The sequence below is a fragment of the Rousettus aegyptiacus genome, unplaced genomic scaffold (assembly GCF_014176215.1).
Source record: "Rousettus aegyptiacus isolate mRouAeg1 unplaced genomic scaffold, mRouAeg1.p scaffold_m13_p_1, whole genome shotgun sequence".
In the NCBI taxonomy this organism is placed as follows: Eukaryota; Metazoa; Chordata; class Mammalia; order Chiroptera; family Pteropodidae; genus Rousettus; species Rousettus aegyptiacus.
Genome location: NW_023416284.1, coordinates 129635314 through 129654393, shown reverse-complemented (window position 1 = coordinate 129654393; position 19080 = coordinate 129635314). Strand labels below are relative to the sequence as shown.

At 34.5% G+C, this 19080-nt stretch overlaps 1 protein-coding gene across 1 annotated transcript; it reads right to left on the bottom strand.

Moving 5' to 3' along the window:
- Nucleotides 1–310: 310 nt before the first annotated feature.
- On the bottom strand, nucleotides 311–16945 carry SPACA1 (sperm acrosome associated 1). Its single transcript, XM_016140589.2, has 8 exons — nucleotides 16763–16945; nucleotides 16699–16705; nucleotides 11413–11469; nucleotides 7416–7517; nucleotides 6566–6672; nucleotides 5808–5943; nucleotides 1009–1129; nucleotides 311–474 (listed from the first exon to the last, which is right to left on the bottom strand). The coding sequence occupies exons 1-8, from the start codon at nucleotides 16943–16945 to the stop codon at nucleotides 318–320; spliced, it is 870 nt and encodes a 289-aa protein (XP_015996075.1). The 3' UTR covers nucleotides 311–317.
- Nucleotides 16946–19080: the final 2135 nt, after the last annotated feature.

Here is a 19080-nt window from a genome sequence, read left to right as displayed (position 1 = left end):
GAACAGGGAAATCACCTTAGAAGTGATCAAAGTGATCTAAAATGTGTTTAGAAGATTTTGTGTGTGTGTACCTCTAGATAAATGTTACTAAGTAATTGCCTGAAATGTTAAATGTTGAGAATAAATTTAAAAAATTTTTTTATAACTATACCACAAAGATGCACTGATTATAATAGCCCTTTCTCATACTGTATTACCTTCAGACTATGGTAAATCACCTGCAATATTATTAAAGTATTTCACTATATATTTTATTTTTATAATAATGAATCTGATATGCTCTAATGTCCTTTGATTTGTTATATATTGCCCATACATCATTCATTCCATTCACTTAAAGCATCATCTTCATGTCCAGGTATTTCTGCTGGTGATTGGTCAAGAGAAGTTGAATCTTTGTATCTCATTGAACTCAGCTCAGAATGTATCTCAGTCGTTGACGTTTTTGACCCCCAGAAAGCCTTGACTGCCGCCCTTGGAGAAAAAAACAAAAACAAAAAATCTGTTATGAAATGAAAATTAAAAATAAATAGATTTATGTTAATTTTCTCTATCGAGAAGTGTTTCCTTAGTCACAATTTATTTTTAGTTTGTGCTGCATCTGTTGCATTGTGATTGTAGATGAGCCCTCAGACATATATGGATATTAATACTCTTGTAGGTATTAGAAATATTTTCATATAAATGCATCAGTCTGTTACGATAACCAGATTTTAGAGTTGTGATAATTACAACTGAACAACACAAGCATTTATTCGATAAAAATTTTCTTTAGCAACTACCTTATAAAATTGCAAAAACTGCATTTAAAAGCTCTCTCATGGCTAAGTAAACAGCTCATGAAATTAGGTAGCCTGAATTAGGAAAGTCTCAGGAGGAATGGAGTTGGATAGTTTGAAGACACATGTGAGAGGCATCATGGACAGGGCTTTTGATTCATAGAACAAGAGAGGAGCAGACAGAAAGACATCAATCAAGGGTGAGACTCAGTTTCAGTCCTGTATTTACCAGTTGATAATTATGAAGATGAGTACAAAGATCACAAATATACAGAGAACAACTCCTATGGTCAGCACAAAAACTAGGACTGCATCAGTGTCTGGTGGTCTTGATCTTTTCATCTGTAATTCTAGAGGAAAAAAAAAAAAAAACCCCCGATGATTATTACCACTGGTAGTGGGTGGGAGAAGGAGGGGAGAAATGGATATCTAAATGAAAACTTTATATCTGAAAAACAATTTTAGAAATACACAGAAAGAATTAGTGGAAAGTTATTAATGAACTTGTTCTGTACCTTTAAAATGTCTTTTTCAAACACACAGAAAGTTGAAAGAATTTGACAATGAAAATCCTATATTCCCACCACTTAGATATTACCATTCACATTATACTATCCATCTAGCCTTCTGACAATCTATTGATCTATCTTATATTTTTTGTGCATTTCAACATAATTTGCTGATGTCTGCATACTTTCTGCAGTTTTTCAACAGGCATAGCATTAACCACAGTTCAATATTTGTTTATATATTTTTTGAGGTAAAATTTCAGACATCACATAAAGGTCTTAAATGTCCATTTCTTTAGTTTTGGCAAATGCAAATATACATAATTTAAATCCCTATCAAGACACAGAATATTACTATACCCCAGAAAGTTCCATTAAGTCCCTCCTAGGTAATCCCTGCCCCATCCTCCAGAGTTATTACCTTGATTTTCTTTTCCACCATAGATTAGTTCTGCCTGTTCTAGAACTTCATAGGAATGGAAACATATACTCAATTCTTTTGTGCAAGGCTTTTTTTATTCAGTATAATGTTTTAGAGATTCATCCATGTTGGTGCATGTGTCACTGTTTTTATTTTTTTTAATTAATTTGTTTATTCATTCTCCTATTGATGGACATTTAGGCTGTTCCAGTTTGGTATTATTATAAATAAACTGCTGTGAACATTTTTGTAGAAGTCATTTTGTGAACACACATTTTCATTTCTCTTGGATAAATACATAAGAGTGGAACTGCTGGGTCATAGGATAAAGGTATACTTAGTTTTCTAAGAAACAGCAAGATCTTTTCCTAAACTGATTGTACTGATTATATATGTTTTATATTTTTTTTCTCCCAGATTTTGGTTTGCCTATTTTTTTTAATGATTTCTTTTAATGTGCTTTTAATTTTGAGGAAGCCTGATTTTATCAATATTTCCTTTCATGGTGATTGTTTTCTGAATCATATGTAAGAAACCCTTGCCTACTCCTGAATCATGTAGATAATTCTCCCTTGTCTTCTTTTTAAAGCTTTATAGATTTAGTGCTTACATTTAGGACTATGATACATCTCTAATTTTTGTATATAATTGTTAAAGAAGGCAGTCGAAGCTCATTCTTTTTCAAATAAACATCCACATACCACTTAAATCAGGTATTCTTTCCCACATCTTTCTGATCTTCCTGCAAACAAGGCTATTAAAGAGAAAAAGCCAGCCTACATTGCTATATTGTAAATTGGTGAAAAGCTCATTTATATCAAGCAATATTTACTTTGTGAATTATAAAGCTTTCTTGTGGCTCTTCTTGCTTCCTAAATCATATAATCATAAAAGATTTATGTGGAGAAGGACCAGAGATACAACTGTTGAATCATACCGATAAGCAAAACAACGTCAAAGGAGGTTTAATGATTTCTGCAAGCTGCTTTAGATATTTTAATATTTTAACTTTGATAAGTATCACTCTTATCAGAAGTAGTCTGCTACATGGGCCATTTCAATTGCTTATTTGTCTAAATTTTTCTACTTTTTAAATGCCATGAAATTTAATTTTCCATTTTCTTAAGTAGTTTTAGAGTCATAAACTCAATTCAGTGATCTCACTAAATAGTTCCAAGTATGATAGAGAAATTACATATTTATATTCCAACATTGTTGGATTTTTTAAATCTTTATTTTTGATAATTTCAGGTTTATAGAAAGGTAAGATTTTTTAAGGCCAAAGAAAAAACACCTTTTAGGATTAAAACCTGAGAAGAAATGCAAAATTCCTTTCCATTTATTCACTATCCTGATACCAGTCAAGAGAGTGCAGGGAATGAGGGATATGAAGATTTTAGTTCAAGTAGTCTTCTTGCACGAGTCACTTAGGTTACTTTTACATTGTGGACAAAAAAAAAAAAAAAAAAAAGGAGAGTCTATGGAAAGTAACCTCACAGGGTGATCTGATTATAAATTCCTAACTGGGTAGGTCATAGTGGGCCTATAACTTTTTAATGAAAGGTTCATCTTTACCTTAAGTAATCCCTGTTCATTGTTTCTGTTATCTTTGTTAATACATCTTTGAAATAAACCGAAACTATCCCTAAGAGAAGACATATTCTTACCTATCCTATAATCCCATCCTTTGTTGCTTCCTTCCACCAAATGTAATCTTCCTTATGTTTCCTCATTAATCTTAAATGCATAAAAGAAGCTATAAACTTTTACTTTCTGCAGCATTTATCTCAATCTGTTGAGCTCTTACTTCCAGGTATATCCTCTTTTTGGCTCAAATAAATTTTTATAAAAATTCCCTATGGGTTTGAACATTTCTTATGTCAACAATAATAACAAAAAAAGACTGCATTTCCCATTGAAATTTTCTAATGAACAGGAGGCTGAATTTCGATGCTTTCACTTTTTAGTAAAACAAAGTTGTCTGTATTGGTTTCCTAGGGTCACCGTAATAAAGTACCACAAACTGGTTGACTTAAAAACAACAGAAATTTATTGTCCACAGTTCTGGAGGTTAAAATTCTGAATACAAGGTATTAGTAAGGCCATGCTCCCTCCAAAGACTCTGGGGGAGGATCTTTCCTTTCTTCTTCTAACTTCTGGTAGCCCCAGATGTTCCTTGGCTGTGGCAGCAGAATTCCAATCTCGGACACCTTTTGCACATGGTTCTCCCTATGTGTCTCTGTATTTTCACACAGCATTCTCCTCTGTCTCTTTCTGAGACTCTGTCCAAATTTCCCTCTTCTTATAAAGACACCAGTCATATTGGATTAAAGGCCCATTCTACTATGTATGAATTTATCTTAACTGAACTAATTACCTCTGCAACAACCCTATTCCAAATATGATCACGTTCTGGGGTTCTGGGAGTTAGGACTTGAAAATATCTTTACTGGGACACAATTCAATCCAAAACAATGCCTAATTATGAAGGACAATTATTGTGGCAGTGAGAAATTTGATGTATAAGGGAATGGATGGGAAAATTTCATTAACTAAACCATATTTACCCCAAAAATATTTCATTTATGTATTTGTTTCAAGCCAGTACCATACTGGGTGCACAATTATAGCAAACACACTCGTTTGATGTCTAAACCACCAAAAGGGGCTGTCACAGTGATACACCAAACTGTCATTTTAAATACCACAGTGTTCTGAAAACATTGTGTTATTTAATCAATGCATGTACTGAGATGAGATGGCAGAGCTACTCCACCAGGCCTAGACTGCTACAAGAGAGAAGTCAACTTTTTCTCACTTAATGGCTGACACTTTGGGGTCTGCATTCCAGCCCTTAGCTTATATACTATCAAATGCATGTTGCCTTATAATCATGGGAAGAACTAGCCACTGAGATGTCTTAACAAGGACGAGGCTATGGGAACAAAATCTGAGAATGGCCTCTGAAATCTTTAATATCCGAAAGTAGGACTCATTGAGGTATTTTTTAGTTTGATGATGTTTGGTCCTTTTTTGCCTTTTATTGAAATTATTGAAATTAACAACTGATATCCCAATATAGAAGTAAGATTATTAGCTTTCGCTATAAAGAACTTTTTAAAAAACACTAGACAACACATTAAAGAAAGTTATAGTTTATTTTTTAAAACCACCCCCAAAATAGTTTAGCTTGTTTTCATTTCAATAGTGTTATGCTGTATGGCATCTCTAGACTACAGCATAAATTCTTCATTTGGGATTAAGAAATAGCTTCAAGAAATCCATAAACTTCCTTAAAATTACAGGTAACTTTTGGCATGTTTCTATATGTGGACATTTTTCTGGGAAAAGCCTCCTGAGCCTTCATTTGATTCTAAAAAACCCTGTGACCAAATCCCCATGCCCCCAACAACAAAAATGACAATGAGAAAAATGGTTAAGGGCAAATGAACAAAAGGAAATATTTGGACATAGAAGACATCATAACTTAAAATGAAAACACATGCACATGGATCCATTTCACAAGGGAAGTAGTTCTAACAAGTGAGATTACATTCAGGACAAGATTTGCCTTTTGTGACATATATAGATGACTATTATTGTTTTATCAAAAAACATTTTCTTCAAATGAATAATTTTTTAAAAGACACTTCTTGGCATAATGTTTCTTAATTTTATTTATTTTATTGTACCAATATTTTTATAAGCATGCATGAGAATCTCATGTATCCATTTTCACTTTCGTGATAGCAATAAAAGTAAGAATACATTACAAGTTAGAGCACTATTCTCGGGAGATATTTCAGGAATACATCAGTTTCCCAAAGCGAGGTACCTCTGATTCTGAAAAAACACTACCTTATAGAAAAGTCTAAACAATATAAACTAGTGGTTTTCAAATTGTAGTCTCTGCCAGAATCACCCTGGAACTTGTTAGAAATGCAAATTATTGTGGCAAACTCAAAATCTATTGAATTAGAAAGTCTTTGGGGGGGAGGGGCGGCTGTGGATCTATCTGGTTTACTAAGCCCTCTAGGTGATTTTGATGTTCTTTAAAGCTTGAGATATGAGCAAACCAAAACATTGCTGGGCACTTACCCTTAGTTGTATAGACTGTGAATTTAATAGATGCTACTATTTCATTATTATCCAAAGTATCACACTCTAAAGCCATGGGGCGAATTTCCCTTTGTACTTCCAGGACTGCTGTATCATTTGTAAGTACAATGGCTTGCTATTTTAAAAGGAAAAAAAAGTATCAACATTCTTCATGTAAACTTAAGATCATGAAACGATTTTACTTTCTGTAACAAAAAAAGGGTCACCGTCTCTCAATCTAGGATAGTAATTAATTATGCACATGGATTTTAGAGTCAGTCAATCTATATATCAAGTATCAATTCTACCACTTCCTGTCAGTGTGACCCAGAACAAGTCATTCTCTGCATTTCAAGTTACTTATCTGTAAAATGGGTATAATGACAGGAATTACTTCATAGGATTGTTATATGGGTTAAAAGAAACACTAATACTCAGTGCAGGTCTGGCACTTAATAAGCCCTCAATGTTAGCTACTGTTATCATTACATAACTCCTATATATACAATTGAAAACCTTGCTTCTAAAATAGAATATTTATATAAAATGGATGTTTTTAAGTTCTAATAACTAAGCCTAAAATATATATAAATATGTGAATAATGAAAAAATTTAAATCCCAATAATAATAAAGTTGTATGATTTTAGCTTCATTTTTGCAGACTGCTTTTAAATAGTTTCCTGACAATCATCAAGCACTGGGAAACAAATTTTATCGCTCACCGGAAAGCACCAAATTACATACATTCAATACTCACTTGATCTGGTCTTAAAAGTTTCCAAACATATTTGAAACGATTTTCAGGAGATGTATGAACACATACCAGTTTAACATTTTCAAGACTTTCTGATATTGGTTTACCCCCTGTAAAAAAGAAATGTTAAATAAATACATACCATTGAGCACTGTAAATTGCTTTGTAAACAATGCTACTTTTAAAAACCACCTCCAATTTTAAAATCAATTATATGCTGGGAGTTATCAAATGTATTTTTGAGAGTCTGAGTGTAGAAGAGCAGAGTGATGGATACAAAGAAAAAGTCACCAAAAGAAACAGGTAGGAGACACCGCAGCAATCTGCTCCACCTACAGAATAAATTATGGAGAAGAGGAATAGTAAAGGCAAACAATTTAATGATCTAATAAACTTTGAGATCTACTAGTGGCTTCCAATTTACTGGTTAGGGACCCCCCCCCCATTAGAAGATAATGAAATCTCAAGGTAGTGTAATTTGATACAGAACATCTCTTAAAGTTTCCAATTTAGGAGGTAACAATCTACTGATAAAATGCCATGCTCAAAGTGTCAAAAGTATTTCTTGAACACCTTTGACCACAGATCCTCAGTACAACAAAGTTACAATATATCATAGAGAATATAGGTTAAATTTTAGACATCATTGAAAAATATAAAACAAAAGCAAGAAGCCAGTCAGAGCTATAACTGTCTAGAGAAGTGGAATTTTAAGTTTTATTAAGATGTCCTTTCAGTATATCAATTCCACTCATGACCTGAGATTAAGAATTCCACACCTGAGATTAAGGGTATTTCCCCAGAGTAAACTCTTCTACCCCTCGGTTTCCCTCCAATACAGAGTCCAACTCACAGCCACAGTCTACTGGTCCACGGCATTCTTCCACTCGCACAATACACTTAGATTCACCTCCAGGGCATCCATTTGTTAATATAACTTCTCTAATACCAACACCTTTGGTAAAAGAAATCCGCAAATGTTAAGAAAAACTAATCGCAGAGAATCTTTTCTTTTCCATTTATGTCTTTTTTTTTTGAGACTTTTCTCCTAATTTCAGTAATTAATTTCCTAAATTCAGGGTAATAACATTTAGAATGTTGTCATTTTGAATTATTTTATAATACAGCATTACCAAAGCAAGTTACATGAAACACTAGTTTCTCTGGTTACCATAAGAAAAAGAATTCCATGATTAGATACATTTGAAAATTATACAGTAAATCAAATTAAAGGAACCTCTTTACTACAGAATTTTGGGGGGACTTTTACTATGCTAATAAATTAACATGTTATTGTGTATAAGCTTTCATTGACCTAAGGTATATAATTTTTACATTTAACATCTGTGAAATCAGAATGCATCTTAGAATTGACAGCATGTCAAAAATTGGCAGCATTTTTCCATTTTGGAAGTACATAAAATGTGCTTCTTACAGCCAATAAAGTCTTAGATTTAATGGAATACAGTAGTACACAGGATCTCCCAAATTTATTTGACCATGGAACTTTTAGGAAGGGAAGAGGGGTTTGGAGCTTATATAGGATATTTCAAAATCACATCTTAATATAAATGAGGCTTTTTAATATTTAGATTGGTAATAAATATAGCAAAGCAAACTATTAATGATAAAATCTCCATTTCCAACAAGATACTCTCTTTAGAACTGACACCGTTTTATAAAAATAAATCACACCTTTAATAATTCACCTCAAATCTCCCGAGTTTGCCTTTCATCACCAGAATTGAGATGATAAAATGCTGCATCAGCAACATGCTGAACATGTTCTGTGATAAATGGTTGTGGAAAAAGGGGCCACACACTGAAGCTGATAAGCTCAGGGAGGCTTGCATGGCAGGCCTTATAAACTCAGAGACCAAAAGTAACCACACAAGATGGTCTGAACATAAAAATTCCTAACTAAAAGCGGATTACAGTGTGTAGTCACCTAGTTCTGTAGTTTCCCTGACAAAAGTCAATCTTTACCTTAAGTGAGAGTGTCTATTGTTTTTCTGCATCTAATATAACAGACCTTTCAAATGCCAGAGTAATCTTATTCAGATCTTTCAGGGCACAACTATGGGTAGGAGAGCATGAGACCACAGAACCCCTCATGGTTCTCTTGTTCCCTGCATATCATCTCTATCTGCTGTAAATGTTATTAACTATTCTATACCCGTCAATGTGAAAGATGTTTCTCTATTTTGCCTTTTTATTAATCTCAGAGATCTCCACTCTTTGCTTTCTTCCATGCCCTTAATCTACAACCAATGAATTTCACGTAATCCTCCATACATCTCTTCCTTTTATTCTAATGTATAAAAAATAAGCTGCAAAACTGCCATTCTCTGGAACATTTTCTCAATCTGTTGTGATTTTGCTTCCCAGGACCTGTTGTCAGTTCGGCTCAAATAAACTCATAAAAATTCTCTACAGGTTTGGATATTTTTTACATCAATACAACCTATGATGACTGTATAGTCACAGACTAAGGAACAGTCCATCTTGATTTCTTTTGTCTACCAGATTCCTTTTTTCAACTCCTACAAGATGTTAATCATAAAACCCACTGTCAAGAGCAAGTTGAAATCTAGAGATGGCTTGCAACAGCACTTCTCAAAATTCAGAGTACATGTAAATCACCTGGAGATGTTACTAACATGAAATTCTGATTTGGTAGGTCTGGAGTAGGTCCTGAGTTCTGCATCTCTGACAAGCTCCAGGCAATGCTGATATGGCTGATCTCTGAACCAAAATTTGAGCGGCAGGGGAGAGGATGCCATACGAGACAAGATGGAAGGTTGGAAGATGAAAGGTCTCTTCCGATGAAAAGAGATGCCTAAAAAAGGCTACGGTTTGGCTCCGCTTGGATTTATGAAAGATACCTCTCTAAAGGCACAGTGTTATTTTGAAATGCATCAATGTTTTTCAAGCAGGTATTTTATGTATTTATTAATTCAGCCAAATACAGTTAATTGAGATGGTGTGTTTAGGTATGAGATTTTCTGGAAGTCCAAGTAACATTTAAAAATCTGCCTGTGTATTCCAGAAAACTTTTTGACTGCTAAAATATTGTTTTGGGATTTGAGTAGAATTTCCACTAAAGTATATTTTTTCTTCTAAATAATTCTGTTATAAACTGAAAAGATTTTTCAACACACACACACACACAAATTTTTAGATGTGAAATATACCCTTTTCTGGTTTGTTTTTCTCCTTAGAACTTATTACCATTTGACCGGTTACATGTTTTACATATTTTTTGTCTCTTTGGCCCAACTAAAATATATATATTGCTTAAAGGCAGACTTTCCTCTGCTTTGTTCACTGCTGTATTCCCAGCATCTATAACAATGCCTGGCACACAATAGATAATTTTTTTCAAAAAATATCTCAAAACAGAAAATCATTTGTTGAATGAACAAATATAACATCTATTTTCTGAAACACATCTTTAAATAATAGAGTAAGACAATATCAATTACTAGAATTGTCATAAAAATAATTCTCTTCTAAAAATTTCTCAAGTAGCAGAAGAAAGGTATAAATTGCAAATAAATAATCATAAGTTTATTACCTGGATTCTTCTCATTCTCTGACTTTCACTCATTAAGCAGCTAAGGTAAAAAACAGGTTTAAAACTATCTCAAAAGACAGAAAATAGAATAATGGTTGCCAGGGGCTGGGGGAAGAGGGAAGAGGGGAATTAGTGTTAATGAGTGTGGAGGTTTCAATATGGAATGATGAAAAAGTTCTGGAGATGATGGATGGTGGTAATGGGTGCAAATTAATGTGAACGTGCCTAATGTCACTGAATTGTATATTTTAAAATGGTTAAAATATGTTAGGTAGATTTTAACGCACACACACATATACACACCAGATGCTATCTCAAATAAAAACAATTCAGGTGTAATTTTTGACAAAAAAAAAAAATTGTTCTGATCTAGATCTGCATGGATTTCCTGTCTTCTTACCCTCTGGTTTTTGTCTTTCCCTCCCATTATTGTTTTTTTTTTTCTTTTTTTCCCCAAGGCAGAGTCTGTTTGGAGTAAACTTAATTTCATTGTGAAATATCTACTATTTTCTCAGCATGCTAGTCTATAATGGTTCTCAAAGTGGTTCTCAAAATATGGTCTTCTAACCAGGAGCATCAACTTTATTTGTGAACTTGTTTAGAAATATAAATTCTTAGGCCCCTCTGAAGGCTTAATTAGAAACTCTGAGGTAGGCCTAGAAATCTGTGTTTTAACAAGCCCTTCCGGCACTTAGGGTGAACAGTTAAGTCTGAGAAACACTGGTCTATTACATATGTTGCCTTAATCCCAACCCCAAGTAAGAGATTGAGATTCTATGTCCAATTTCTAGTCATGAAATGGTCAAAATAAGTCACAGTCCTTGAATATTGCCTTCCCCACAAAGCTAATACCTCTTTTCTCCAAGATATGACATATAAATTGGATAGTTATGGAATTTAGAACAGACTATTACAAATAAGCAAATTTCTTGATAGATTTGCCAACACAGTATGTGGAAAGACATCTGTGAGATGCATTGAAAGCTCTTTCATCTTCTGAACATATGTGAGATAAAGTTTTACTTTGGTGAAGGCAGTTTATGCCAAAAAATATAGGGAGCTAGCTTAAAATAAGATTTAGAGGTTATAAATTGATATATCCAACCTTTTAAACCAATTAGTTTCCATTTCGTGTGTAAATTATAGTCATTAGAAATAGAAATCAATAAGAGATGAATGAAAGTATACAAATTACAAATAAAAATTGCCACACTGTTTTTACTTTTCCTCCCCCCAAAATTACAATATTACTTATGCGCTCTATGCTACTTACCACATGTGACAGTGCACATCCCAAATTCTACTTCTTTGACTATTGTCGAATTTGAAACTAAACATAAAGTGCAAAGACATTATTTAATCACATGAAAACTTTTCTAAGTATAAAAATCTTACTTGGGTATGGAGAATACAAGTACTTATATAGGAAGCAGAAAAATTTTAAGTTTTATTAAATCAGAAAAGTGATACTACTCAGTACATCTTCTATTATTATTTAAATTAAAAGCCTAAACCTTTAAAGTAATAAATTATAAAATAACTTTCAAAAAAGGTTTATATTTAAACCTTGCATATAACTTAAAAATAATTTTCTCATTAGTTTGATACATAATGAGTTAAAGTTCTATAGAAGGTCAGGAAAACCCCAAAGAGCCAACCAATTGTAAGGCCCAATTGTTTCTATTCCCTATTTTTAAAAAAAATAAAATAAAAAGGCATGTTATTGCTATCCAAAACAGAAGTCTTTATACCAAGTATACAGTAATCATGTTATAGATTGGTTCTATTCATTCTCAGGTTAAGATAGTAAATTATTTCTAAGGATTTATTTCGACACAGCAGAAAAATCTAGGAATATACAAGTATTTGAGTAGTTAAATAACATTGGTTTTAAATCACATGATAAGGTGTTTCTTTCTAATGTTTTTTGAAATTTGTGTAATTTCCACTAGCTGTAATATATAACCAATTCTTCGTATTTCAGATTAGGAATAAAATCTCGACAGAAAAAAATATTAATGAAGTGTTGGAAGAGAATTTTTAAAAGGCATTGTTCTGAAGCAACAGTATTACACGGGAAAGTGCACTAGAGTTGGAGTCCAAGTTGCTGCTTCTACCACTAATTAGCTGTTTCGAGTTTGAGTAAATTAAATTCTGTCAGGCCTAATTAACCCGTCTATAAAATTTGAAAAGGAGAACCTATCTCATTTGATTACTGTGAGTATAAGAGTGAGTATGTGAAAGCATTCTGTAACTTTAGAACTATATACGTGCTCAAGATATAACCTCATTCACACTCATTCACACTCATTTTGTACTTACTGATTTCATATGATTCTAAGATTTTTTGGTTATTGTAAAACAATATCATCTTAAATATTTCTATATTTATATACATCAAATACAGTGCCTTGAGTATATAGTAAGCACTAGATGAATATATGTTAAATAAATCAACACTGACTTTGTTAAATTATTTTGACTATCATCATGATGAACAATTCTGAATTGACATGTTTGCTTGAAATGCTTGGATACTTTCTGTTGGCACAGTATAAAATGTAAATTAAAAGCCAAATTTTGAACACAGAAAACAAAAGTAGGAGAATGAGAACCAGACTACTTTTAAATATAACTTTTTCAAAAACTGTTAAAAAAAAAAACTACTTAATCAGCTCTACTATTCACTACCTATGCTACTTTAGGAAAGTTACTTAAGTTCCCCTAACTTAAAAAAAAGAAATTTAATCAGACTGTCTCCAAAGTCCCTTTCGTCTTTGAGTATTGAATGCCCATTAAGTCATTCAATGACTTTTTTGATGGGGATCCTACAATGGTGAAACGGGGAAATTATATGTATGTATTTTGACATAGTATGTCAAAATTCCCCATTATATACCTATCAGTGAAAAGACAACATATAGTCTGAACGGCAATAAAGTTTTATGTGTTAACTTGCTAAACAGTAAGATTCACTGATGCTATTTAACTTGTTAGTGTCAATGTGGTAGGAGTGATGTATCACAGGATTCTGTCCTGTTTGACAATTTTATTAATGACTTGGAAAATAATGATTTCATGTTGCCCGAATGTGGGGATTCTTCAAAACTAGAAGGAATAGCAAATATGTTGGAAGATATATCTGGATCTAAAAATAACAGGGTGAAATAATGGGCAAATCTAATAAAATGAAACCTTATAGAAATAAAGTCCTGTACATAGAGCTAAAAATCCAGCTATCCCCCAAATACCTTAAAAGACTGTCTTAATTTGATAGAAGAACAGGTAATAATGAGTGGAGAGTTCAATAGTGAGTTCAATAGGAGTCAAGAGTATGATGAGGCTTCCCTAAAAATCTACTGAGTCTTAGACTGTGCTGATAAAAGCTTGACATCCACAATGATGCAGATAATGATCCTGCTCTTTTTTTTTTCTGACCAGATCCTGGAATGTTCTCTTCAGTTCTGGACAGCACATTTTAACTGTTGGTACATATGATCACAGGCCAATTTTAATGTTTTAGTTTCTTTTTTGAAAGTTGAATTGTAAGGTTGATATTTCATGATTTTTATTCTTGCTTACAAGTCTTCCAAAGAAAAAGAGAAAATATAGTTATATTCATATAGAATAAAACTCGTAGAACAAAACTCATTCTGTCTTACAATTATGTAGATCTATTGTTGGTCCCTTTTATAAATCTAACAGTAAACAGGATAAGAATAAGTTTATAAATCTTAGCTTTATAAAAGACGTACAGGTATATAAAAGGTATAAAAGGCATAGGGGTATAAAAGGTTTAAGAGTATATATTTAACAATATCTTGGTGATTTTTCCTATATTTTGAAACATTTTGTTATTTCATCATCTATAATAATGGATTTTAGTATTACTTATCAATTATTTCCAACTACATTTTTTAAAAAGGACTATAATAAAATGGAAGAATGGTTGGAGTTGCCTAGAAAGATGATATAATTGTGAAATAAATCATAGCTATTACTTCATCCTTTGTTTTCTTATTGTTTTGCCCAAAGTATCACATCATCTTTCAGAAAGATACAAAAGTCTAGAGGCATCTTTCTCAAGTCTCTTTTCAGCTTTCACTGAACATAGTTGAGATTTCAGAATTTTAATTTTTTTGTCTATAATGGCAAAAAGAGGAAAATTGACAGTGAAAAACATTTCACAATTATTGAATGAATCAGAATATGAATATATGGACATCAGCATTCTAGATATTGATAATTAAGAAATTGACTGCATAAGCAAAATGAGTGAGCGATAATATCTTGCATGAATATCCTAGACCAATTTTCTCTAATTCAAGAATCAATGAATGAACATCATACTTCTAAGGATGAAAAGGACACATGGTATTCTCATCTAGTTAATTTTTCACCAGGAAGGATGTGATCCTGAACTATTTTCTGCAAATAAGCCAGACCATACCATTTTGCTAAAAGTATATGAACAGTATTCTTTCCTTTTAAAAACTGTTTATACACCAACATTTACTTGATAAGGTTTGTAAACAGACAAATCATGATGACAGGTATGTATAGAAAGGTAACTGAAAGAAAATAAAAGATGTAGAGATGGATAAATTCATTGAGCCAATAATTCTAATTGTTTGTGAATCTACAATGAAAACATTTTTGCAATTATGAAGAAAATGGCAGTATCCTCAACAAAATATGTGCCTTTATAGTTTTCAAAAGTATTGTTTTGACAGTGAAACTGCAAAAAGAACAAGAGTAATGATAACTAGAATCTTGTAGAGATGTACTTGAAATCTGCAATCAGTATTTACAAGATGAATATATTACAGATTCGTGCATAACTGATGAGCTTTTAGTTGAATTCAAAGTACTTTGCCCACATAGCTTAAAACCCAGGAAAAATGGAATAAAAATTTGGGGTTTTCCATGTGTAAATTCTTATTAAAATTTCAAATAAATTGTTTTCACTATCCCTTAATTCTTATTTTGTAAATTATTTATAAACTTTCTTAAAGTAAAAAAATAAAGAGTCTGTTAGACAGTAAATGGTGATGACTATTTTTATACTAGTCCACTGAAGGTTAAGATGGGCTTTGCCAAATTTTAATACTGACTCTGGAAATTTTCAGAGCTCAGACGACTGAGATTGTTTAAATTCTGGATTCTTGCTCTCCCAAATAAAAAGCAGCTGTGCATGAAATTGTATATATATAAAATTCCAGAAGGTACAGGGACTCTCTAAAGTTCACAGACAAGGAAACAAAGACACTAAGAGAATAACTTTCCTACATTTGAATTTGAATCTAGGTCATTATAACTCCATTGTCTCAATTTTGCTTAAACTTTATTTAGCATTTTATAGCTAGGACTATCCCTTGATCAGTTTAATATTAAAATTATTAATTCAATTACTTTTAAAACGACTGAGCCAATAGCTCACCGTACTTTCTTTAGGACACAGCTATTTCTTCTCTAATCCTTTCTCATTTTCCAAAGTCAAGGACCTCTCCAAACTCTCTGTAATGTTATCAAATGAGTACAAACCCGACTGCATCATTAATTTCAAATAGTCAATTTCTTTCTGTCACTGAGGATCACTATCTGTCATCAGGAAATAACAGAGAGGCTAATAAAAATAGCACCTACTCTGTATGTATAAGAGACATGAGACTGTCAAGGATATTAAAAGAATCTCAGCCAGGTCATTTATGGGGGAAGGAAATCATTTCCCTTTGGATGGCTGCAAACCTGCAACTGACCTTTTACCTACCAGCATGTCAGTTACTGATCAATATAACATGTACCACAGCATGTCAAGTTTTATTGCTTAATGAGCCAGCAGAGTAAGGCAAATTTATGTACCAAGCACAGCCTCATTTTCCCTTGGTTAAAGCATATCATCTAACAAAGCCACTAGTTGGATCCCTTGAAAGGTGTTTCTAAGGCCGCCATTCCTTTGTGGTTGGAAGTTGAACGTACAATTAAAACACCACCACACTGCAGAGGTGCTCAAGGTTGAGGCTTCAAGAAACTGACATGGGGCTTCTAGGCAGTTTTGTCAGCATATTGGTTTACCTGAATGTGTCACAGCGCAGGGAATTCTGAATGCCATGTGTCCCAACCCAAAGTGCAAATGTGGAAAGGATGAAGACCTCAAGCAACCTGGAACTTACAACGACAACAAAAAAACTCCACTATGGGAAGGAAAAACATAATTGCAATGGGAGTCAAAACAATTCCTTTGTGGAAGATTACTGTCCGACTCCTACCGCTTAAAAAAAATTTTTTAAAGCATCTTTTTCCTTTACCAGAGCAACATTTTGCAGGAATTCCGAAGCAACTTCTGTAAGTGGGCTTGTTTAGCTCGCCGGGGCCTTGAAGAATCGACACATTTTTCTTCAAGGCATTAAGTGCGCGAAAATAATGTATAAATTAGGGGCTGTTTGAAAGAGAGCTCTACAGATGTTAACAGGGATCATTCTCATTGTCTTGGGACAAAGAGCTGGGCTTTACCCTCAAAAGGTGCCTTCGTGCCTAACAAGGAGCCTCCCAACCTCACCATCCTCCTCAGACAAGGGCTGGGGCAGCATCTCGCCGTCAAGCTCGTGGCTTTCTTCGTCGACCTCCTCGCTCTCGCTCTCGTTTTCGTTCTCACTGTCGTTCTCGCTCTCTTCTTCTCCGTGGCCCAGGCTGGGGTCCTGGATGGCGGTGACGTTCTTCCCGCATGCGGACTGGAGGCCTGCCAGGAGCAGCCAGCCGACCGCCAGCAGTAGCCCACCGGAGCGGCCCGCGCCCCCGGGGCTCATGGTCTCGGCCCTGACGGCCGCCCAAGGCGCAGTCGCAGTCGCCTGCTCTCGCCGAGAGGTGCGTCGAAGAAAGGAGACGCGGTTCTCCGAACCTCCGTGCCGCACCCCGGCAACCACTGACGCGTCACAGCTCGTCACCCGCGCGGCCGGCCGCCTGGGCTCGCTGCACCTGTGGAACCCGCGCGGGACCGCCCGCGTCGCGCCTCGCAAACCACTTCCGACGGCGTCCGGGCCGCGCCGCCTGCGTTCCGGCCTTTCGGCGTTCCGGCGTTCCGGGCACCTAGTGACGTTGCCCGCTGCTGGGGTTTCCTCAGTCGGTGAGCCACCGGCGGCCGAACCCCGCCAGGACTATTCGTGCTCACCCTGCTTTCTTCCGAAAGACGTTTGTCCTTCCTACGTTTACTTCTTTCCAAACCAGACTCCCTCATCCTGTGACGACCTTTACATGTGCCTTGGTTTCAAATTCCATGTGCAGGATACCCAATTCGATTCGTGTCAAGATGGATTCGTCACAGCCTTATTGAGTATGGTGCCCAAAACTAGATCCATTTCTGCAGGTGAGGCTTGATTTATAAAGGATGTAGGTGCTCGCTTTCTTTCTTTGATCTGAATACTATTGTTTATGCAGCTCAAGCATGTATTTACGCCTTAAGATTTTGTGCAGCGCCTTAGCTCTGTGTGTGTGCGCACCTCATGCTAGGGGTCCTGGACAGGAAGGGAAAGGGGAGGATGCAACTACTGTCAAGTTAGTCCTCCGTTCTGTATTAAGAGAGCTGATGCTTTTGGAACCAAGTATCAGACTTAAACTTGGTCCCTGTTAATTTCTCTATCCTCTTTCTTTTGGCCTACTTTTTAAGCCTTGTTTGGGATTATTTTGAACCTTGATTCTGTTGTCTTAACATATTAGATATTTCTCCCAAGTTTGATTCGGAAAATATGTCTCCTTCAGGTCACTAACAAAAATGTTAAAAAGGGCAACTAGCCAAGGATAGAACTCTGTGGTAACTCTGATGATGGTCCACTAATTCACACATTGATTTAACCCAAGAATCAATTCTTTTACCAAAAAGGAGTCATATTTTTTTTAACTAGGGTTGACTCAGAGTAGAAGCAAGAATACCTTGGCATTCCCTACAGCCTTCTTCATAGTATTCAGTATCAATATGTCCAATTATGCCATAGCAGGAAATGAAATTTGGTTAAGTTCCGTTCCTTGATGTTTCATTTCAAGAAGTCTGCTCTAATTGATTCAGATTTCTTCTTTAAGACTAGAATCATAGACCCTTTCAGTCAGAAAGAAGCTTAGAAATCATCTAATACTTCAAGCCTCTCATTTTTAAAGGAAAAGATTAAGAACTAGAGAGCTTGTTTAAATGACTCACCCCAAATTACCCAGCAAATTATTTGCAAAGCAGGATCTCATAGCCAGATCTCCTGAATGCTCATCCAATGCTTAGTGATTCTTATAATTTAGAGTTAACAATAAAGCATTCAGTAGGGTGATTGGGAGTCAAGAGTTCAAGCACCAAAAACAAATTAGAGTTGGAATTTTTGATCTTGTTATTTCAAATTTGATTTGACCTAATAGCTACAATGTGGGTAATAAGAGAATATTGATGAGTAGAAGGTTTAATGGATTTATATCTGGGATTTAAAACAAAACTCACTTGGCTGTGTTTCTACATATTATCCCATACTTTGAGATTTAATGTCTAAAGTCCTATGATACATTGGATAAAGTGAACTTGAGGCATAAACTCTGGCTTTTGGAACATATTTATATCTGGCATCAGTAGACTAATAGGTAAGCAAGATAGAAAAAATATTGGGAGGGTCTTCAGATCCACTTGTTTGTATCAAAAGTAGATTACTTGAAACAAAAGTAGTTTTTATTTGAATTTTTCTTTTACAAAGCCTTCTAGTTTTGAAAATAAAAATAGACAAGAAGTGCTAAAAATGGTCAGTATTAAAGTTCAAGTTGGTGTTGTGAGGAGCCTCTAGGAATATTTTATGTCAACTAAAATACCTTAAAATATAGCCCCTAACAAGATTATGAGGGAAATTAAAATGGGAAATTTAGAGATGATCTTGAGTCATACAAAGACCTTTGTTTTCTGGACAAATGAAGGAATCAA